General features: G+C 33.4%; 2 protein-coding genes, 1 non-coding gene and 1 pseudogene across 3 annotated transcripts; 3 read left to right on the top strand and 1 right to left on the bottom strand.

The window, feature by feature from the left end:
- The first annotated feature begins 5,992 nt into the window (after window positions 1-5,992).
- Window positions 5,993-6,064, top strand: TRNAQ-UUG (transfer RNA glutamine (anticodon UUG)). Its single transcript has one exon. It is a non-coding gene; the product is annotated as a tRNA-Gln (tRNA).
- A 3,666-nt stretch (window positions 6,065-9,730) lies between these two features.
- LOC142630915 (DNA-directed RNA polymerase V subunit 7-like) lies at window positions 9,731-10,572 on the top strand (annotated as a pseudogene).
- Window positions 10,573-11,703: 1,131 nt separating this feature from the next.
- On the bottom strand, window positions 11,704-13,909 carry LOC142631606 (mitochondrial import inner membrane translocase subunit TIM8). The gene is made up of 2 exons (XM_075805811.1): window positions 13,756-13,909; window positions 11,704-12,135 (listed from the first exon to the last, which is right to left on the bottom strand). Exons 1-2 carry the CDS (start codon window positions 13,801-13,803, stop codon window positions 11,947-11,949), a joined length of 237 nt encoding a protein of 78 aa, XP_075661926.1. The 5' UTR covers window positions 13,804-13,909; the 3' UTR covers window positions 11,704-11,946.
- Window positions 13,910-18,333: 4,424 nt separating this feature from the next.
- Window positions 18,334-20,322, top strand: LOC142632167 (NAC domain-containing protein 83-like). The gene is made up of 3 exons (XM_075806579.1): window positions 18,334-18,577; window positions 19,204-19,490; window positions 19,788-20,322. The coding sequence occupies exons 1-3, from the start codon at window positions 18,391-18,393 to the stop codon at window positions 20,076-20,078; spliced, it is 765 nt and encodes a 254-aa protein (XP_075662694.1). The 5' UTR covers window positions 18,334-18,390; the 3' UTR covers window positions 20,079-20,322.
- Window positions 20,323-23,002: the final 2,680 nt, after the last annotated feature.

Raw genomic sequence — 23,002 nt, forward strand, 5'->3', positions numbered from 1 at the left:
AACTTATGTCAAGGCAGATTGCCTCGTTTATGACTTTGTCATTTTCAAGTTGTTATGAGTTAAGCTGACCAATACATAATTGACCCATTCATTTAACTTGCTTTGGTTCACATTGATAGCCTGGGTTAAGTTCAAGTTGTTGTAAAAGAATTTGTCAAAGGGTGGAACAAGCTAACCTTTTAGAGAAAGGGGAAAATGAATTATTGTTATTGTGGGGGTGGGGGGGCGGGGTGAGGACAAAATTGATATTGAATCAGGCTTGAGGGCCGTACAGGCCCAACAGGTGAAGTATTTGGCCGACTGAGGGAGATCCCCTTGCACTCCAAGAAAAGTGAGACAAGCTACCACCATACCTAGGGATATAAGCCAAAGTTGATAGCCATGGGTAGGCCTCAAAGGAGAAAAGGGGGGAGGCATGTTGAGAAAGCACCTATTATCCCTGCGTTAAATGTCCTGCACCAACTAGGACGGTTGCATTAGTGGAGGAAGTGATGCCTGAATTGTACTTGGATAGTTTGTAACTCATTTAGCACTTCCCTCAAAGGGGGGATGGGACAAGTATCTAATGAACAACCATCAACCTATAGAGTACCAGAAATCCCTAGAGGCATACCGTCATAAAAGCTTCCTTGACCAATGGGATATATCAAGAAAACGGCAGAAGAATAACCGGAGCCGAATATGCAACAAAGAATCCAAGGGCGCATACCCAGACGGAAACTAAGTTCCCACTCACGACCCATATAACAAGCTACACCAAGTAAGAAGTGTAGAACAATTAGCTCATAAGGACCGCCATTGTATAACCATTCATCAACGGAAGCAGCTTCCCAACGCGTATGGGTTCCGGTAAAGGATCTCCCGAATATTGGGTAGCTATCGTTAAACCGGGTAGAATACTTTATGAAATGGGTGGAGTAGCAGAAAATGTAGCCAGAAAGGCTATTTCAATAGCGGCATCCAAAATGCCTATACGAACGCAATTCATTATTTCGGGATAAGAATGTATAACCAAAGAAAAGAAATCTTTTGAATGAAAAAAAAACAAAATTATAGGTTTCTTTTTTTTTGTTTTGGACAAACAATATTTCTTTTTTTACTTAGCCCCTTCGCAGTGAAAGAGCAAATAAAAAAAAAAATGATATACCAGGATTAAGGACAGATTATTATAAAATGAAGGGAAAATCCCATTAATGGGGAGGAGAGAGAGAGAGAGAGAGAGAGAACTACTGAGACTCGTGTTGTTGAGCTTGGAATACCTTTCTTGGTCAAGTCGAGGAACATTAATAAAAGACTATCTTCTCTTCGCTTAATCTTGTTGCTTTCTTTTTGGCTTCCCTTCTCTCTCTCTCTCTCTCTCCTTTTTTTTTAATCTTTTTGTTGGGCTTGTTTTTCTTGGGTTAGACTCTAGGCCTAAGAATCCACTAGTTGGTTTGCCATTCCCATCTCTAAACAATTAATTGTTGTGGGACCGTACCCAAGGTCCAAGTTCCCAACCTTTGGGTCCTCGGGTAGCCAAACACGCCCACACAATTATTATTTTTAATATGAGTGGATCCATTAATCCAATTTGAAAAAAAAATGAAGTCTTTCATCTTTTTAGGGCGATCAATCTTTCATCCTAGTTTTGAAATATGTTATGTCAATATTACAATTATTGCTTTCGAGTTCTTTTCCTATCCATTCCCATATTTAAGCAAGCTCAATTATAAATGGAAAGACTCCAAGATTACAAGTCATGATCTAAAAAGTGATTGCCCCAACCATTGACTCTTCAATTTTGTACAAGCCAAGAAGCAACTTTCCCTCAATCAATTGAACTAGCAGCTTCCCATCACCTCCTTTAGGTTAGGATGGCATAATCAAAGTAGGGGACCTCTCTCTACCACTTGTGTCTATTTCTTGTAAAGTATGCCTCTAGGATTGGATTCGTTAGTTAAGAAAAGAGAAGGCTAACCCAAGTGGACACGGATAAGGAGTGAGACATGAAGCTATTTATACTAAAATTTTACCCAAAACAAATCATGTCATGTCAAACAATGCTATCTTATTTTTTTGAGTTAAATTGTCAAACAAATCGTATCACTAATTTATCTCTTTAGTAGGGTTGTAAATGAACTAAGTTGTGTATTAAAAGTTTAAAATTAGGGGTAATTACACATAACCCACCTATGGTTTGGGCGAAAATCATTTTGCCTACCCGTGGTTTGAAAAGTATCACTTAACTCACATGTGGTATGTTCCGTTTATTTTCTGTAACCCACTTTTATTAAAATCAGGAGTAAATAAGTATTTTTGCTCAAATTTTATATCTCTCTCCTCCCAAAACAAAAAATAGAGCAAAAATGTAAGAGAAATAAGATCAAAAAGTGGTATTTGTCTCTCTCTCTCTATTCACACAAATTTTGAACATGAAGAACATACCCAAAAAAATAAAAAGTCTAAGCCCCATTGCCTCCCTCAACCCTTTGGCTAACTCCATCACCACCCTCCTCAACCTTAGCTATCAACATCACCGCCCTCCTCTCCTCCTTCCTTGACCTCTCTGAAAAATTAAAAGTCCATTAAGCAAAAAAACCTAATCAGACCAAAATTCTGAACCAAAATTCTAAGACCCAATCAGACATTAAGCAAGGAGAAAAAAAACCCATTTCAGCCTCTTTTTTGAATCTAAAAAAAAAAAATACAAACTTTATGGATGTAATTAAGTGAATATAAGCTAAAAATCTCAGAAACGAAATGGGTTTTCGTTTAATTGTTGGAATTTCAATTCAATTTCTTAGATTGGAAAAAAAGATCTAAAACAAGAAGTAGATCCAGAGAGAGAGAATGAGAGGTACTTGTTTGCTTTTGGTGGAGATTGAGAGCCATGCAGTGAAGCCTGTGTTCCAAACGATCTTTTGAGCTCTGCAAATCTGTGGGCTATGTGCCTTAGAAAGCTGAGAGCGTAGAATCGAAGATTGAACTCTGAAGAGTTTGTGATCTGTGAAGGTTTAGAGTGTAAACACATAAACGATTTTTTGCCACGTCATCAATCTAAAAGACTGGTGAGAGATGAAGAAATATTTTTTGTTGTTTGTTTCTTGGGAAAAAAAAACCATTATGGGATTTTGAATTTTTCACAGATTTTAATGTTTGCTGAGAAAGGAAAGGAGTATGAAAATTAGTTTGTGAATTGTTTGGGTTTTGAGAAAATGAGAGTAGAGAAAAGCATAAATTAGAGATTAATTGGGGGAAGGTGTTTTTTAGATTGTCTTGCAATGTGAGACATTGGACTTTTAGAGTTAAAACTTAAGCTGAAAATTATTGGTCTATTCTGATTTGTATTGGTTCTTTTTCATTTTCTGTTTGTGATGAAGTTAGCAAAAGGGTTGAGGGAGGCAATGGGGCTTAGACTTTTTATTTTTTTGGGGATGTTCTTCATGTTATTCATGTTCAAAATTTGTGTGAATGGAGAGAGAGAGACAAATACCACTTTTTGATCTTATTTCTCTTTCATTTTTGCTCTATTTTTTGTTTTGAAAGGAGAGAGACATAAAATTTGAGCAAAAATACCTATTTATCCTTGATTTTAACAGAGTGGGTTACAGAAAACAAACGGAACATATCATAGGTGGGTTAAGTGATACTTTTCAAATTACGGGTAGGGAAAGTGAATTTCGCCCCAACCACAGGCGGGTTATGTGTAATTACCCCTTAAAATTATGCTTTTTTTTTTGGGGGGGAACATTAGACATGTTTACACTCATTAACAAACTAAATTATAAGTTCAACTTTGTTTCATTTTATGGTTAAACAAGCTCAAATTTATGTTACAAATTATTTAATTAACTTATTTTTTTTCTCATATATAATAAAGACAGTGTACAATTCAATCTAAAGTATATATAAGTATTTAAATCTAGCCTTATGTTAATGGACACATGATTATATTTCGGTTTAACTTATATATATATATATATATAACCAAAGCATTTGAAACTCCCACAATTTTTCACATCATCATTATTTTTAAAACATTAGCATTATAAAACAAAAATTCTGATTTTAATAACTATTTCTTCCCGATACTCCTTCTCCTTCCTTATAAAAACCCGATCAACTATTTCTCCTCCCATCTTCCTTTGTATCACAAGCGCAGCACAATCCAAAACCAAACCAAAATAGTAAACATGAGCACAAACCCAAACCAAAAGTTTCTCCAAAAAAAAAAAAAAAAAACCAAAATAATCCCATCTCCCTCTTCGTCATCTTCCTCCTTATTCCATAAATTTCTTCAAACACAGTACAGGATCAATGTTTTGAATACCGTTCTAATCTAGTCGGAATCTTTCGTTTCGGTATGTGTAATTACCCCTTAAAATTATGCTTTTTTTTTTGGGGGGGAACATAAGCCATGTTTACACTCATTAACAAACTAAATTATAAGTTCAACTTTGTTTCATTTTATGGTTAAACAAGCTCAAATTTATGTTACAAATTATTTAATTAACTTATTTTTTTTTCTCATATATAATAAAGACGGTGTACAATTCAATCTAAAGTATATATAAGTATTTAAATCTAGCCTTATGTTAATGGACACATTATTATATTTTGGTATAACTTATCTATATATATATATATAAAACCAAAGCCTTTGAAACTCCCACAATTTTTCACATCATCATTATTTTTAAAACATCAGCATTATAAAACAAAAATTCTGATTTTAATAACTATTTCTCCCTGATACTCCTTCTCCTTCCTTATAAAAACCCGATCAACTCTTTCTCCTCCCATCTTCCTTTGTATCACAAGCGCAGCACAATCCAAAACCAAACCAAAATAGTAAACATGAGCACAAACCCAAACCAAAAGTTTCTCCAAAAAAAAAAAAAAAAACCAAAATAATCTCATCTCCCTCTTTGTCATCTTCCTCCTTATTCCATAAATTTCTTCAAACACAGTACAGGATCAATGTTTTAAATACCGTTCTGTTCTAGTTGGAATCTTTCGTTTCGGTATAGGTAACCCCACTATTCTATTACGTTCCAAAATTCGGCATGTACTGGCGTTCCGGCTGAAATTTCGTCATTCCGAACAGAATATGAATTTTTGTGCTAAATGAAGAATGTGGTTTCACTGAGTAGTTTCTTTTGGATTTGATGGTGTGGACGTTAGAAAAGAAAACCGATTAAAAAAAAAAAAAAAAAAAGCTAAGTGAAAAAGATGAGACGAAGGAGGAGTGTTATAGATTTGTAGACGCTTGAGTAGTTTGAGAAGAGGAATGAAAAGAGTTAAAAAAAAATAAATGAGATGACATTTATGACACTTGGGAGGGGTAGAAAGGAAGTTTCTAGGAAGTTCCCTTTACAATGCCATCACATGCCTTTTTATTCAAAAAACTGCCATTACATCATTTTATAAAAATATTTTTTTAAAATAAATAATCAGATAATCATTTTTAAATATTTTAGCTTAACAATGATAGTAAATAAATTCCGACATAAAAAAATAGTAAACAAATAACTTTATTTCAATTCAAGAAAAAAAAAAACTTATTTCAGCCCAAAAATAGTAGAAGTAATAACCATATTATTATTGTCTAAAGTCTAACTGAAATGCACAAAACAAATTGCATAGGTGATAGCTCAAACTCTTCATTCATTGTTTTTTTTTTTTTTTTTTAAAAGTAATAGCTTAAATTCTTTATTCATTATTGGATTTTTTTTTTCCACAATCAATAGTTTTCCTGTGCATCGCACGGGTTAATGACTAGTTAATGATTAAGTTAGAACTTAAAGTTGAATTTGGCATTAAATAAATGAGTATGAATAGCAAATTATCGAACTGGATTATTTGCTGAATGAATTTATGTTTGCATTCTTATTGTAGACTTTAAAATTCGGTATTGGGCAGATCAGGAAAAAATAAATAAAAAAGAAAATCCATATTGGGACTACCATTGCTAGCTGCTAAATAATAAAATTTCTTATCTCATCTCAACAAGGGTTCTATGGTGTAGTGGTTAGCACTCTGGACTTTGAATCCAGCGACCTGGGTTCGACTCCCGGTAGGACCTCCTTTTGTCCTTTCACTTTTCATTTTGCTTTTTGGGGCCATCAAATAGATTTTGGTCTAAAAAACGGGCTTCTTTTTAAAACACTGGTTCAGTCTCAAACAAATAACAAAGCAAGGCCCATGTTTTGTTCCTGTCTGTGTTCTTCTTCACCCCAAAACTGATTTCTTTTCTCAATATTTTTTGTTCCTTTAGAACAAAGCTTGTGAAGTTGTTTCATATTTGATTGAAGTTACTGGGTCTTATATATGAAATTAGAAATATGAGTAAGTTTTTTTTATTTTTTATTTTTTATTTTTATTTTTATGCTTTGGATTATTCCCTGTAATATTATAAAAGTTAGTTCCTTTTGTATGTGAAAGAGTTTTATTTAACATGCATTTACATGGGTAAGCATCCATTTATTCAGAAATGCCATAATGCCAATGTTAAAATTTACTATGTGTTTGAAACTACAAGGGTTTGAGGCTTTTGTGAATAAAGTCTGCATTTTTATATGTTTAGAGCAAGTGGGTCTTCGAGATCCAGCTCAATGATTGAGTTACATGCTTGTACTAAAACATTTTAGTTTTTTTCTTAATGGGCATGAGACTGAAATTTTCCTTTGCTGCTTCTATTTTCTGCAAGTCTAAAAATAACCCCATGAGAAAATATCTTATTAGCTAGAGTTGGAATGGGGTTCTTACGGCCTAGCTGGTTGCGGAGGGGTGGTCAGGGATGATAATGGGCAGTGGGTAGTTGGGTTCAGCAAGCGGATTGGGGTCACTAGCAGTTTTGCCGCTGAGTTGTGGGGGCTTAGAGAGGGCCTTACACTTTGCTGCAATTTAAATATTCAATGTCTTGAAATTGAGCTGGATGCCAAGTCCATTGTAGATGTTCTAGGGAATTTATCTTATGTAAATAACATTATTTTCCCTATTTTGGACGGTTCTATCAAGTTCGTATTAAGCACTGCTTCTAGCAAGCGAATCAATATGCTGATGGTTTAGCTAGGATGAGCTTTAGGATGAATGCTGATTTTCTTTTTTATGATAGTCCGCCTGTGGACATATTAGATGTTTTTGAGGGAGACCTCGATGGGATGTACTCTAACAAGATTTGTCCTGAACCTTTTGTTGCTTAGTTTTTTATGATATTGTCTTTTCACCAAAAAAAAGAAAAAAGAATGGGGTTCTTTTTTGGTAGACAAAGTTTTGTATTTTTCTGGTTTTCATGGGTGTTTTACAGAAATGAAAGCTTTGTTGTAGGTATTTTAATGAGAGTCATTAGTAGTGCTTAGTGCCTTTTGGCTTAGGAAAAAGCTTCAGCAAGCGAATCAACGTGCTGATGGTTTAGCTAGGATGAGCTTTAGGATGAATGCTGATTTTCTTTTTTATGATAGTCCGCCTGTGGACATGTTAGATGTTTTTGAGGGAGACCTCAATGGGATGTACTCTAACAAGATTTGTCCTGAACCTTGTCTTGTTGCTTAGTTTTTTATGATATTGTCTTTTCACCAAAAAAAAGAAAAAGAAAAAAGAATGGGGTTCTTTTTTGGTAGACAAAGTTTGTATTTTTCTGGTTTTCATGGGTGTTTCACAGAAATGAAAGCTATGTTGTAGGTATTTTAATGAGAGTCATTAGTAGTGCTTAGTGCTTTTTGGCTCAGGAAAAAGCTTCTTTATGTTTGTTTATTTATCAAAATGAGGCAAACTCAAGCTTGGTTTTAGGCTTGGCCATTAAAAAATTCAAGCTCGGGACTTGAAGCTTTCTCTCTTCCAGATTTTGTTTGAGTGGACAAATGCTTTGTAAGTTTTTATTTTTCCTTTTTTGCCTGAGTTGCTAGATAGTTGTACTTTCCATGCTTTATAGTTTGTCTTTTTGATGGGTCCTTAGGAGTAGGACCTTAGCACACTGCCTATGTGCTCTGGTTTTTGTATTCTTTCAACTTTTTTTTTGAATCGAACATTATTTACTTATAAAAAAACAAAAAAAATCCAATCCCAAATATTTATAATTTGTTCATGAAAAAACTCATGAGTATGAGACTTGATTTGAGTATATGTAATGTTATATTTTATATGTAAAAATGTATAGAAATGTACTTATATATACTTGAGATTGGATTGTTTCCAGATTTTGTTTGAGTGGACAAATACCTTGTAAGTTTTTTATTTTTCCTTTTTTGCCTGAGCTGCTAGATAGTTGTACTTTCCATGCTTTATAGTTTGTCTTTTTGATGGGTCCTTAGGAGTAGGACCTTAGCACACTGCCTATGTGCTCTGGTTTTTGTATTCTTTCAACTTTTTTTTTTGAATTGAACATTATTTACTTATAAATAAAAAAATCCAAGCCCAAGTATTATAATTTGTTCATGAAAAAACTCATGAGTATGAGACTTGATTTGAGTATATGTAATGTTATAGTTTATATGTAAAAATGTATTGAAATGTACTTATATATACTTGTGATTGGATTGTTTCCAGATTTTGTTTGAGTGGACAAATACTTTGTAAGTTTTTTATTTTTCCTTTTTTGCCTGAGTTGCTAGATAGTTGTACTTTCCATGCTTTATAGTTTGTCTTTTTGATGGGTCCTTAGGAGTAGGACCTTAGCACACTGCCTATGTGCTCTGGTTTTTGTATTCTTTCAACTTTTTTTGAATTGAACATTATTTACTTATAAATAAAAAAAATCCAAGCCCAAATATTATAATTTGTTCATGAAAAAACTCATGAGTATGAGACTTGATTTGAGTATATTTAATGTTATATTTTATATGTAAAAATGTATAGAAATGTGCTTATATATACTTGAGATTGGATTGTGCAAGTTTGTAAATAAGTTCATAAGATATCAAATTAACATGTTGTAATTTATTGATAACAGAAATAGTCCATTTGCAGTAAAAATTCCATACTTGTTTTTGACTATACAATGATGGTGAATCTTATTTTTATAGTTCTCAAGTGAAAATTAGTTTATCTAAACTCAAATGATAAATTTTCAGCTATAATTTAGTTATTAATTATTAGCATATGTTTTCATATCGGCCAAGACCATAGGATGTGGATCTTGTCTCGTGAAGTGGAGTCACTAGTACGAATCACACATTCCCCCTCCCTTCACCAATATAAACATCACTATTGTTACAAGAACAAGCAAATCATCAGCATCATCCACATGGCATTGCCTCACTGTAACAAAATTACAAAGCCACACTTCATTTATGACCATAGATGTTATTTCTTACCAATTCTGCTCTACCACTTGTTTACTGCTCCACCTCATTCACACCACCACCACCACCACCACCACCACCTTGCCCTGTTTAAGCTGTTGTGTGCTTCTGTCTATACAATGCTGAAAAACTCAAATAGTTGATAACATGCTAGATGATTTTTTTTTTCTTTTTTTATAATTGGTTTATAACATGTTATATGATACATGTTGGCAAGTCCTATCTTTCTAATTAGTTTTACTGATCTTTCTCATGGTTGTGGAAACAGCTGCTTGGTAAATGTTGCAGCTTTTCTGTTCTCTGTAAAATCCACCGTCTTTACTTCAATGGATAAAAATAAATAAATTAAAAAAAAAAATGTTATATGATACATGAAGTCCTCAAATATTTGCTTATGATCTTTTGGTGATTTCCCATATAGTCTTGTGAATTTTTAATACAATGGTTTCTTTCAGCTATTGCATATTTGTATGGTCCATCCTTGCAACTGTTTATTTTATTTTGATGACTGTATTATCAGAGAGTGGGACACTTCGCAAAATTTAAATTGAGTTTGCACACTCATGGTTATCGTATTATTCTTTTGGTTTATGAAAGGTGTAGGAAAAAAAATGTTTCTCAAAGTAGAGTTGCCCTAAAATGTGATAATCCCTACTGAAAATCTGGATGCAAAAGGATTGCTGCTTCAGCGGTCAATTACTGTACCCCTGATGGGAAACCTTGTATAAGGAAGGCCACTAAGGAGCTTGGATATTTTCTTGCTGTCACTGCTCTGGAGAGCATAGGAGAGGGTAGAGACAGCACACTAGATATGTACTGTTCCCGGTTGTTTTTTAGCTGCATCAACTTCAAGCTTTTCCAAGGAGATATTTTAGAGGGCGTTGCACACAAGGTGCTGAAGCATGGGGTCTTCTTGTGTTGTGGATCTGTGAAAAACATTGCTTTACTGGTGTGTGGCTGGGGAGTACCCTGTCTTCTTGAATGACAAGCTGTCAAAGATTGAAGAAGATGTTGTGATCCGTTTCATTGTGATTGGAATGAAGTGGCTTTGAGGTAGAGAGAGAATTTCAAGCGTTGGTTAGTTTAAAAGAAGATTATCTTGGACCAATATCTTAGTGTTAGTGATACTCCATTTGCATATGTTTGGTTATAACCTGTAACTATGTTTGTGAGCCTTGTTGATGTTTGCTTGGCTACTACTTAAGTACTACTATTAATCTTTTTGAGTTTTTGTAGCCAAGTATCTGGCATGTTAACATATGGTTAGCAACTTGTAGTTTTCATCCATTAACAGGTGTGCAAATGTGTTGTTATTTAGTTAGCAGGGGCCTTTTTTGGTTAGTGATGGTCTTTTGTTGCAACTATTTGGGCCACACAAGTGCCAGTTTTCACACTGTTTGCTTGGTGCAAACCAAGGCCAACTTGCTGTTGTGTTTTCTTCGAACCAATAACACCATTTTCCCATCAAGGACCTATTTCTTTTTTTCAACTCCCTCTTGTCAGCAACTCTTCTGTCATATGTCCAACTGTGGGAGCTAGCTACTGTCTGTCTTCAAGTGGAAGGTTACGAGGCTTACGCCCCAAGTGATAATAATAAGCCTTTAACTTTAGCCCCAAAAATACCAGTAGAAAAGTACTACATGACCAAACTCCCAACCTCTTTGAAAGAAATAAAAGTACTGCATAACCATTTTTTCTTTTAATAAGTCACGATTTTCATTTGATAGAAAGAAAGCAAACATCCCTCCAAAACAACAGGAGGAAGAGTGCTTATTACAACAAACAAAAACCCTATTAGCAGCAGAAAATTAAGACAGTACCACATGACCATATACATTAGTAGAAAAAATTATTGCATGAAAATATTGGGGACATGAAAACCTAATATTTACACAGGATCATGTCAAATCTGGAGTTTTATGTTGGTCTTTGTTTTCAAATGGAAAAATGTGATTCAAACATGTAAGTTACTAGACAAGATGGAATGTCATTTCGCAGCTTAATCATACAAGGAAACTGAGGAATCTAATTAGTAAACTTTTTCATCTTTGAAGCCATTGGAAGGGTCACTGCAATTAATCAAGGGGGCATCTTTAGCGGACAGTTCCAAAAGACCTCTTGTATTCAAGATTTTATAATTGTTTCCTGATTGTAAATGCTGAGCAACAGGAAAATTGGACGAGGTCTTTGGGGTTCTGCTGAAAATACAATAGATTTGTGCCACAAACAATAAGGCACTCCTAATTAATCATGAAGATAGTCGCTGTGTTAAATTTTGAGGGATCTCCATTTATGTCACTGCCTTTTAAGTCAGACATACTAATGTTCATATTCACAACTATATATTATATTTTTATAGCTTCTTAGTAAGACCACCAAACCATCAAGCTGCAGAAAGGCTTAAACAGAAAACTCATGCAACTGTTCACAACCATACAAATTAACAAATTTATTCATCATAAAATGTTTGGGAATTGATTCTAGAGTGCAATAAAGTTAATAGAACATCTTAATAAAATAGCTTCAATAACATGGAAAAAGATCTACTTCCGAAAAAAGAAGAAAAAATAAGAGGAAAATAAAACATCTTCAACAAAATTTAACTGAGGACATAGGCAAAAACAACATCTTGTGATTGAGTTAGCACATCAATGCTCCTAGACCTTCACTGCATGTTCTGGACACGTTTCACAATAAGGAGGCTCATATCCATATAACGCCGAGCACAGTTTGAAAGGCAACTAGATTCACTGGAACTGAACTTGCTCCCTGGTGTACTAGTGATGCATTTGTCCCAGCAGACATTTGTGATCTTTATCACCATCTCGCCAACCTTGGCTCTTTGCTCTTCTTGCTGCAAAGGCATTACAAACTGATTCAGTCAAATCACATAAATTGAACATAAATCTTGCTACTAACACGACCTAATATTATCAACAAAATAATGACTACCACCCCTACCACCATGAATTGTTAAAAAAGTCAATTCTATGACAGGCTAAATCAGTGTCCAAAAGTCAAGCAAGTTAAAGTTAAGTCCTAAAACAATACCGACATATCTTATGATGCAGGAGCATGGGGTAAGTTGGGTGACAAATGGCCAAATAGTTCTTTGAATAAATTGAAGATTTTTATTGATAACAAGTCATTAGTTCCTTTTCATATGGGTAATGCTATTAAATTTATTACTTGAAAATTATATTGAACTGTCTAGTAAGTTGCAGAGTGTACAAAAATTGTACTTAACCACCTGCAAGTCTCAGCATCTAGCATCTTAAATAAGAACGGCTATAGACAAAGAGGCAACATCAATGACTTTTTGATAAGTAATTCATTAAAAAAGAAAAGTAAAAAAGAGAACTACCCAAGAACAGGCTGTACACAAGAGGCAATGCGAAAACAAAAGGAGCATGAACAACAAAAGATAATTAGTGGAGTCCAGAAAATCTAGAAACCCTTCTGCAGAAAACAAAGAAGTTGGTGAAGTCCACTCATATATGTCTTCAGAAAGAGATATTTCAAATTAACCACACTGATTTCAGCTCCCTCAAAGCACCGAGCATTCCTCTCTCACCAGAGGCACCAGATTAGACACAATGGAAAAATTCGCCATATCGTCCCACTACCTCCCCTGCCAACTCACCCTTCCTTCCATGCCCTCTAACACATCACGCACCATTAAGGGCATGACCCAAGAGACCAAATAAGAAAAATATCATTGCCCATAGGTCTGAAGCCAGTAGGTAACATTAATGTTTAAACCATCCAAAACTGAATATTGTAACATTCCAAGTCCTTCTATTCCAAAAAAGGCTAGCCCAATGTGGTAAGGCCCGTCCAACATTTTTACAACCTCTCCGTCACTAGTTCATGTGGCACTCCACCATGCTCCTGCACACATTTTCCCTTCCATACATACAGCTCATGACATACATGGCGGCTCTACTAACAAGTAACAAGTAGAACATTGTTCTGATACCATTTCTTCAAACCTATGAAATCGCTAGCCACATACGCGCCTAATAGAACTAGTCAAGTTCATTTGGGACTTCTCATAATCACTTATATAACCCAGTTTATTATAAAACCTGACCCCGACTCAAATGACACTCACTCCTCCAACATGAATTAATGGAAGAAAAATGGTAAAGATCACAGGTTCAGAACCTCCTAAGTGCATGTTTGTAGTAGTAGTGTAATGGGCAACTGAAAACAGTTAAAGCTTAAATACTAAAAGATATTAAATCAATAATTGCAAACAAGACATCCTAGTTTAGAACAGCTAAACAGAACACTCAAAAAATCACATGACTATACATTCCAGTTACCAAACAACATAAGAGACTTTTGTCTATTTTAACAAAATCCTTAAAAACATAATATATATATTTTCAATCCTCAGATTTTCTGTTTTATTTTCCTCAGCTTTCTGAGAGACCAAACACAAAAAAAAAAAAAAAAAAAAAAAACTTACAGCGAGAAATTGAGCAAATTCAGCGGATTGGACTTGTGAAGGATCCATTGAAAGAGAGAGAGAAAGAGAAAGATTGGATTTTTGATCAGTTACTAAAACCCTCAAATCTGAGAAAACCTAAAAGCTTTTGATTCTAAAACCCTAAATACAAAGAACGCGGTGGCTAAGGAAGATGGGATAATGGGCCGAATGAAATGGGCCCAGTTTCCATCAAATTTGTGAGTGTTTATATGGGCCCAGGGCAAGGCCCATTAGATTTACATTGACACAGCCTAGTAAGTGTACATCTTGGCCCATTGGGCTTTACATTGACACAGCCTAGTAGGAGTTTACATATAGGCCCATTGGACTTTACTACAATGGCAGACCCTATTAATTGTAAGTTACCATTTAAAACTTCTGGTTATTAATCAATAATCATTATTGTTTATATCCACAAGTAAATAATGAATTCTTGTTGCATCGTGTATTGAATTGAGTGCGTGCTCAGAGACTCTTCTATTTTTTTTGGATAAGAACTAATAATTTGTATATTTTATAATTTAGAAATATATATATTTTATTTTTCAAACAAATAAAAATGATAAATTTTAGAGATAAACAGTTATTGTAATTTCATTTTTGAAGGTGAAGGAAAAAAAAAATCCTAAATTTTAGGAGTTTTTTTTTTTTTTTTATTTAAGTCAAAATGAAATTTGTTATTTGACATTTATGACTATATTTTTAAATAAAGTTACGCTTAATTAATGGGGATATTTTTGAACTACATAAAAGTTCAGTTGAAAGTGGAGAATTATCTTTTATATATATATATAGTGTTTACAACGAAAATGTCTAAGGTATAAATTCCTTATTTGTTTATACATATTTGGTGACATGGTAGTTATATGATGAGTCCTGTTAATAAGTGCTTTTAGGATAATTTTAAAAAAATAATTTTAAGAAAGTTTTGACATCATTTTTATGGGATAAATAAAAAGCCATTAAAAAATAATAATAATTTTTTCCATAAAATATTTTTAAAAATATTTCATAAACCAATACTTTTAGGTATTCGTTAACTTTTTCCTTATATGGTTGAAACAACAATTTGCTTTGATGATTTATAAACAACAATCATTAATGTATGTTTCGAACAAAGAGAGACGGAGGGAAGGGGGAGGAGAGGACAAGAGAAAGAAACACAGAGCATTATGTTAGGGTTAGAGTCTTTTCTCTCTCGTCCTCCTATCTTTTCCCATTCAAACATAGATTAGGAATAGTTAAAACAAAAAATAGAGCGTTTCAAAATGTCAAATATGTATAAGGATTTTGATCTTAAATCCTAAAAGATGCATGAAGATTTATGGTTAGATCCTAAAAATGATGTGGGATGATACAAATCATACAATATTTCTTGCAATGTTGAAAATTAAAACATTTGTGATTTTTTTTTTGGAGATATGTATTGGACTTCTTTTTCTCCCTCATGATTGGTTATAGCAAAGACGATTAAGAAAACCAAGTCTTATTATGCATTTGGATATGTGTTTCACGCGTATCTAACGTCTGCGTTTACTTCTTTTTTTTTTTTTTGGAAAAGCATGTTTCAGCCTTTTTTTGTTGGTCTCATGCACTGTTCATGGGACCCACATACCTTTTTTTTTCAGCAACTTTTTTATTAAAAATAGGATTCACGGTACTATTCACATATTTAAAAATTATTTTGCTACAATATTTTCAATTTTTAGCAAAATAAACAGTATTCGAACGCACTCTTAATGTCTGACACTTTATTTATAAAGATGCTCAAAGCATAAGTTCACCTTGATGAACAACTTGATCTAGACGATTTCAGTACAGGTCACAACTCACAAGTCCCAAAACCATTCACAAACTTACTTATGCATTAAGCATGAAACTTGCTTTTTCTTAGACCATGATATATAGTAAATTATGAGCACATGAACCGTGATAGGCCTAAAGGAAACACAAGTTTATTTTATAATATTGTGAATAATTGTCAGGAAGGCTCCATTTCTTGTCTACTATCAACCTTTAACTTGAGTAGTCTGTCTTTTCAGGATGGAGGAGGAAAGAAAATAAAAAGATGAATCTTGAGAGTCATATCCAATGGCTACTTTCCTTGCAGAGAGTGGGGAAGATTCGAGAGTGACCATTTGTAAAATAATTGAATAGTGATATGGGCACAATAATTTAACGATAAAACATAAATAATAAATTGTTATTAGTTATAGGTTGAATTCACTATTAATATAACTTTTTTTTATTCGCTATTAGTAGCTTGACAACTAGATTTTGCTGTGCCCGTAGTTTTATTCAAAAGCATTACACATATAAGTGAAAAAGGACATTCATGAGTGCTGAGATATGTTTTCTCCAAAAAAAAAAAAAAAAAGGTGTTGAGATGTGACATGACATGAGAGATAATTGAAAATAATTGTGCCCAAAAGGTCATAAAGACATTACTTTTGTTGCTGTGTGGTCTTAAGCAATACTTGCAAACCATGTAAACAAATTGGCTATCTTACATATGGAGAGAGAAAAAAAGGCAACATCTTCACAACTAAGAAAAGTAGTTGACTCTTCTTGGCTTTGCAATTGTATGGGTTTCCCTTACTTTTATGGCTTTTCCTTCTAAACAAATCATTTAAAAATAAATAATCAACGTTCAGCAAAACAAAAACAAAAAATCAAGGTAAAATTGATTATAAGAAATATTAAAAAATAAAAAAAACGTTGCTCTATAAATCGCTTACTCGTGGGGCTAAGGTGCTGGTTACAAACCTTTATGAGTCACCCATCCATTCATGATCTAAAGCTATATATAGCTTCTTCTTCTTTTTTTGGTGGGAGTAAAGTTACAGCTTATTATTATTGTTATGATTATTATTATTTATTCAAAAAGGAAATTTTGAAGGAAGAAAACATGAAAGTAAAGAAAGTTACGAGTCACTGTACGTTTTGATAACTTAGTCACTGTATGACTTTGGACTCAAATGTGATAAAAAAAATTCCCTTCCCTATGTTTGGACGGGAAAGGAGAGAAGGGTTCAATTCTTGCCCCTCTCCCCCTTCAAACATAAATTGCCTTTTCAAATTTAAAACACTACCAAAGCTTTATATAATACACCAAAAAATCTAGTGGCATAAATTTAATCACAACTCTTTTGCATAGTTTGCTGTGAGTGGTAGAAAAAAAGTGACGAATTCATGTGAAAATGACAGACAGCCAGTCATAATCTGTCATGTAGGAAAATTGTAAAAAAAGTTGTAACTAAATTTGTGATACTAGAACTACTCATAACACGATTATAAGTGCAAGTATGACATGCATCTAAAAAGCAGATCTATCTGGCCTTTAACTTTGTAATATAATTGCTGTTAATATATATATATATATATATATATATATATATATATATATATATATATATATATATATTATATGACTCAGCACAGTTTCTCAAGCATAGAATCAGTCGGTACAATCCAGATTCAGGTTTGGTGTGTTAGTCAAATTAGGCCAAAAATAACAGAGTGATTAAGGTTTTTGTAATGTGTAATTAGTCAAATCAGACATTCTTCTCACATATAAGGAAGTTTCAAATATGTGTTCCACTGCATAAGACCCATATTTATGAGGGGGAAGGCTTAATGCACCCAATAATTTCTTATGCTGGAGGTACTCAGAACTCAAAGTTTGCAGCTAAACCACATTTGCAACTGCATATATAACCTCTCTTTAGATAGGCACATCTCATTCTAGTCGCACAATTTTGCTTGAGGTTAATTTAATGTGTATTTTTTTTTTTTTTTTACTGCAAAGAGATCAGCAGGTAAGCATGACAACAGCTGACCTCAACTTAGTTGTACTATTCTGCTAGTCTACTTCTATCCAACATGGCAACAACCCATATTGAACTATCAGTTGAATTTTGGATATATGAACTTTGATAAACAATCCTTCATCAAAGTCTTTTCCAAGGTCCTCCAACCAATCAAATATATAATACAGAAATGCTACTGCCAATTATCTTTGACTGATTGTTTACGCGTCAGAGAGGTTTTAGTAAGATGTGCTTTGAACTACCATGAAGACAATTAATAAATTCTGCCAATGACAATTTACTTAATAACTTGTTTTATCATACAATATTAGGCATTGAAAAACAATAAGCTTAGAGATATATAACATTTTTACAATTGTTAATATAGTTTGTTTTGGTTGATGCTGATGCATAAAGAAAGTAAAAGTAATGTTATTCCAAATATAATAAATAAATATTGACGGCTAGATGTGAAAAAAATTGATTAAATTTAAGTGAAAGTAATTTTATTTTAATAAAAATAAATAAATACCAGCTGTTGTGAAAGAAATTGGCCTTAGCATTGCTTATTGAAAAATGAAAAGGAAGAGATATGAGCTTTCTTTAATTGTCAAACATAATATACAAATGATATCTGGTTACTATTGTGATAAAGAAGCATCTCTTTTCTTCAACAACCCCAGCCACCCATCTCTCTCATTCTCACCCTCTCATGGCTATAAAAGCACAACAAGGCTTGCTTGATTTCAACTCATTTGTGTTGACTGAGGCCAAGTAGTAAAGACTAAAGAGAGGTCTTGATCATATGGATAAGTTGAGTTTTACTCAGGAAGGTGTAACCAGAATATTGCCTCCTGGTTTTCGCTTCCAGCCCACTGATGAAGAGCTTGTATTCCAGTACTTAAAATGCAAGGTTTTCTCATGCCCATTGCCTGCTTCAGTCATTCCTGAGATCAACGTTTGCAAGTTTGATCCATGGGAATTATTGCCGGGTTAGTGAAAAACATTATCATTCTAATTTTTATTTTTATTTTTGATAATAAAATAGTTTTTGACTTTTAAACTATTTTCTCAGCTTTATAGGTGTAAGCTCACTGCTCATAAACTCACTAACCAGTAATAAAACAATAGCTCTAGGGACACAAAATTTTGCACATTTATTTTCCCAACTGCCGAGTAGCATATTGTAATTGATACATAATAATACAAGTGATTAAATAATAATCCCATAAGAATGACCAGTGATTTGTCAAATAATTTGTAAGTTGTTCGTTAATTGTTATATATATATATATATATATATATATATATATATATATATATATAGTATTGCTAGTTTGTAATAAAAAATCATATATATATATATATATATATATATATGTATGTATGTATGTATGTATGTATGTATAGCTTGTAATAAAAAAGCATGTTAAAAGTTATTGAACTTCGCACCATTTGCAAGGTTGCATGCATGCATGGGTTTACATATTATCTTGACCTTGTAAGTAATAATATATGGTTGTTTATTTACTCCTACATGGTACGTATGAAAATGTGCAAGGCATTCCATGACACTTGTAATATAGAATTAAATCATGGAGTTTATATGTATGTGTAGGTGAACTCGAGCAAGAGAGGTACTTTTTCAGCCAAAAGGAAGCAAAATATCCTAATGGAAACCGAATCAAAAGGACAACCAATTCTGGTTATTGGAAGACAACTGGGACAGACAAAAAAATTGGATCTCCAAGAAGAAATCATATTGTGGGAATGAAAAAGACTTTGGTTTTTTACAAAGGGAAACCTCCCCATGGATCTAGAACTGATTGGATCATGCATGAATATCGTCTTGTCTATGCAGAAACTACAGGGTGCACTTTCCCACAGACACATAACTCAATCCAGGTGAGTTCCATCCACACATTCTTCTTTATATATGCATACATACCTAGCAAAATTGTACTTAGTGCACAAAAATCCCACTCCTATACTACAAGGTTTGTGAGAGATGATTGGTAGGCAGATCAACTCTTGAAAAGTTTGCACAAAGCTTACATACATACTTATATATATATATATATATATATATATATATATATATAGAGTTACTCATATTTTAGTCAATCCACTATATAGAAACATCCCTTACACATTTTTATCACTTGTGTGAATTTATTAAAACTTTGGTTTGACTTCTGGCAGAACTCTTTGGTCCAAATGGAAAATTGGGTTCTTTGTCGCATTTATTTGAAGAAAGGAAGTGTCATGAAAAACAATGACATGCTGATTAGTCAAACTAGCTCAAACAACAAAATCGAGAATGTTGGGGTGGCACAACCTAGATTCTTTAATTTTATGTTGGGATACAAGTCTAGTTTGCCTCTTGCTTCTTCAACTTCTTCGTCATCATCTTCAAGTTCCAGTACTACGACTGAGGTCTCTTCTAGTGGTGCAGATCATGAAGAAAGCACTAGTGCCCGCACCACTTATTGATCTTTCAACTAGAAAAGAGCAAGTAACTCTATTAATTTGTTTGTGCTAAATGAATCTTGTTGAAGAAAAACATATCCAAAGAAGCTAGTACTTTGATGGAGGAGAGATTAGTCAGGAGTAAGAAATGGCTGATTTGCCATTCAACTTAAATGAAGCTAATTAACTAATTGCTTCCACTATATATGTATCTAAACAATAGTATGCTTATGCCTGTTATTATAATATGATATATGTTCCTTTGTTTTATGAAGCTGTTTTTGACCTATCTCCTAGAACAATTGAGAGAGAGGAGTTGGGAAGAGAGAAAAAATTAAATTTTTTTTTTTTTTTATAACAAAAATAGCCAATTGGCTCTTCTACCCAATGGGATTGGTTGTTGAGAGAGAGACACATCCAACACCCTGACCAACTCCTAAACGTAATGCAATGACATCCTTACTCCTAAACTGAAGGAGCTTAACTTATATCACACTCTTAAGAAAAAAGCTTGATCTCCTTCAACCTATTCTCTTGATCATTACCATTCATGCAATCATGCAACGTAATGGGCTCTGGATTCCCTACAAATATTAATGTTTAAATAATTAAATTTATTATTTACTGGAGAGAGCTTTTGGATATATAATACTTTTTTTAAAAAAATTTTAAAACTCAATAGTTAAGTGGAGGTATTTGAATTCGTAATGTGTCCGTTGGAAGCACAAGAGAGTACTATCTAATTAATCTAAAGACTCTCAGTAGATATATATAATAATTTGTCATGATTATTAGAGTGTATGATATTCCATATAATAGGCTACGTACATTCACTTGAGAGAGTTTAATTCCATATGTGAAGAAGACTGCCAGACTATTAATTAAGTTAATTTGCATCTTTTATATGTTTAAACTTTTGGGATGAATATTAATTTATTAATTAAAATATACAGGAGAGTTAGGCCTTGTTGCAATTCTAGGAATCTAACTTTTCATATTAAAAGGTAATTAATTTTCTAAAGATAGTGATATAAAATAAAAAGGATGGAAAAAAGAATATAACGCGTATATCAACTTTGTATAAAGAAATTCTTTTGTAAGGACCATACCTAGAATAAGAACTAGAAGCTTTGCACATGGGTTTCACTTCAACTTCTCGCGCGCCTTATATATCCTGTCTCTAACAAAAGATACCTTGGAAAATTAAATACCCATTAGGTATTTTGTTCGGTGTCTTTTGCTTTATACACCTTAAAGTCAAAGTTAGATATCACAACAAGGTGGAGTGAGATTGGATCATGGTGCTTCATTCCGTCTCTAAGGATGGGAAAATTTGTATGGTAAAGGAATGGCCATAGGTCAGGGTGGGATGGAAGCATATTGCATTCATTATGAGGTGGCATTGGTGCTAATGAGAGAGAGAGAGAGAGAGAGAGAGAGAGAGAGAGAGAGAGAGAGAGAGAGAGAGAGAGAGAGAGAGAGAGAGAGCAATTTAACAAATTAACCAATTATAAATTTAGATTCGTTACCCGTTAATTTCCCCTAAAACAATATGGTAAGGAAGCGGAAAACTCAAGAACAACAATCCAAGAAAAACAAACCACTATAGGGGTTAACCACCAACCTTAAAGAAAATCCACTATTAAGAATTGAAGTTCTTATAACAAAAATCAATCATATCTTTATTGCTACCTTTAGTAGTAACTTATGTGATCAGATATTGCTCTAACTTGGTTGGATTCTTCTACCATGGATTTCCTTCATCAATCAAGTTCATGATTCCAAGAATCTCTTAAGGATTTGATAACCATAAATAATAAAAAAAGAAAATCCTTGGATGACTTTGTGGCTTTAGCCTTGGTTTGCATTATGCCAACAATGATACTATAAAAGATGGTTCTCTATTTGCTTTTGAACTCATAGATTAAATAGGTGGAGGCTAGGGTTTTCTCTATTTATAGCACAAGCTTTTTTTGCCTCTCCAAACTTCTAAGAATCATGCTTAATGGATCTTTATATAGGCACTCTAATTAGAATTACAATAACTCACCTTAATAGCCGACTCAATGTAAAACAAATACGATCAAAACAAAATTCATGATTCAAGATCAATCGGGACTCTATTGAGGTTGCTATCGCCAAAGATAGAAACATCATTTCTCTTGAGAAGTTCTTGTTTCTTCAACTTGATCTTAGAATGCACATCTTTAACACACAAGACTTATAGTTTGAGTTACAATTTGACACGATTTGCCAACACATTAACATATGGACCTAACAAAATGTTTTACTTTGGCGCTATCCGGACTCGAACTTGTGACCTATTACTTTTGGTGAAAGACACTTACCATTGCACTAAGTTCGACCTCTTATGATATTATGATATGTATAAATAAATTAAATTCTATTCACCCTTGGGGTGGGTTAGACAAAATCCATTCTTATCCCATCCCTTTTTTGGGTAGATAAAATCTATGTTGGGTAATTTGGAGTGGGACAAGGAATTTTGCTACCCTACCCAAAGTTCAAGCAATGCTTTAAGGTGTATTACAATCTATTGATAATTTCTTGTCTAAATCTCTTCTAGATGTGTGGGTTCAAGTTAACTTAACTGGTAAAGTTTCTAATGACTGAATAAGAAATTTGGGACTCAATACCTGCTTACACAAAAAATTGACTGGTGTCTTGTTAAATTCTTGGATATACTAGAACTAAGTGGTAAGAGAAGAAATGAGGAAGAAGAAGATAGTTACATTCGAGGGTAGCAAGCCTCCAAAATATGGGGAAGGATTAGAACAGTGTTCAGCTAATTTCTTTCATAACCTCTCATTGATCCTTTTAGCTATTATATCCCCCCCCCCCCCCAAAAGCTAACCACTAACTAACTGCATATCAGTTTCAACAGTAATTGACTTAGTAGTGTAACTAACTGAATCTCATAGCAGCAC

The sequence above is a fragment of the Castanea sativa genome, chromosome 4 (genome assembly GCF_040712315.1).
Source record: "Castanea sativa cultivar Marrone di Chiusa Pesio chromosome 4, ASM4071231v1".
Taxonomy (NCBI): Eukaryota; Viridiplantae; Streptophyta; class Magnoliopsida; order Fagales; family Fagaceae; genus Castanea; species Castanea sativa.

Excerpts from the sequence above, each read along its gene's own strand:
- LOC142631606 (XM_075805811.1), bottom strand. The coding sequence starts at position 13,803 with ATGGATCCTTCACAAGTCCAATCCGCTGAATTTGCTCAATTTCTCGCT. Across the intron at positions 12,136-13,755 it reads AATTTGCTCAATTTCTCGCT|CAAGAAGAGCAAAGAGCCAA; the intron begins GTAAGTTTTTTT and ends ATGCCTTTGCAG.
- LOC142632167 (XM_075806579.1), top strand. The coding sequence starts at position 18,391 with ATGGATAAGTTGAGTTTTACTCAGGAAGGTGTAACCAGAATATTGCCT. Across the intron at positions 18,578-19,203 it reads TCCATGGGAATTATTGCCGG|GTGAACTCGAGCAAGAGAGG; the intron begins GTTAGTGAAAAA and ends ATGTATGTGTAG. Across the intron at positions 19,491-19,787 it reads AGACACATAACTCAATCCAG|AACTCTTTGGTCCAAATGGA; the intron begins GTGAGTTCCATC and ends GACTTCTGGCAG.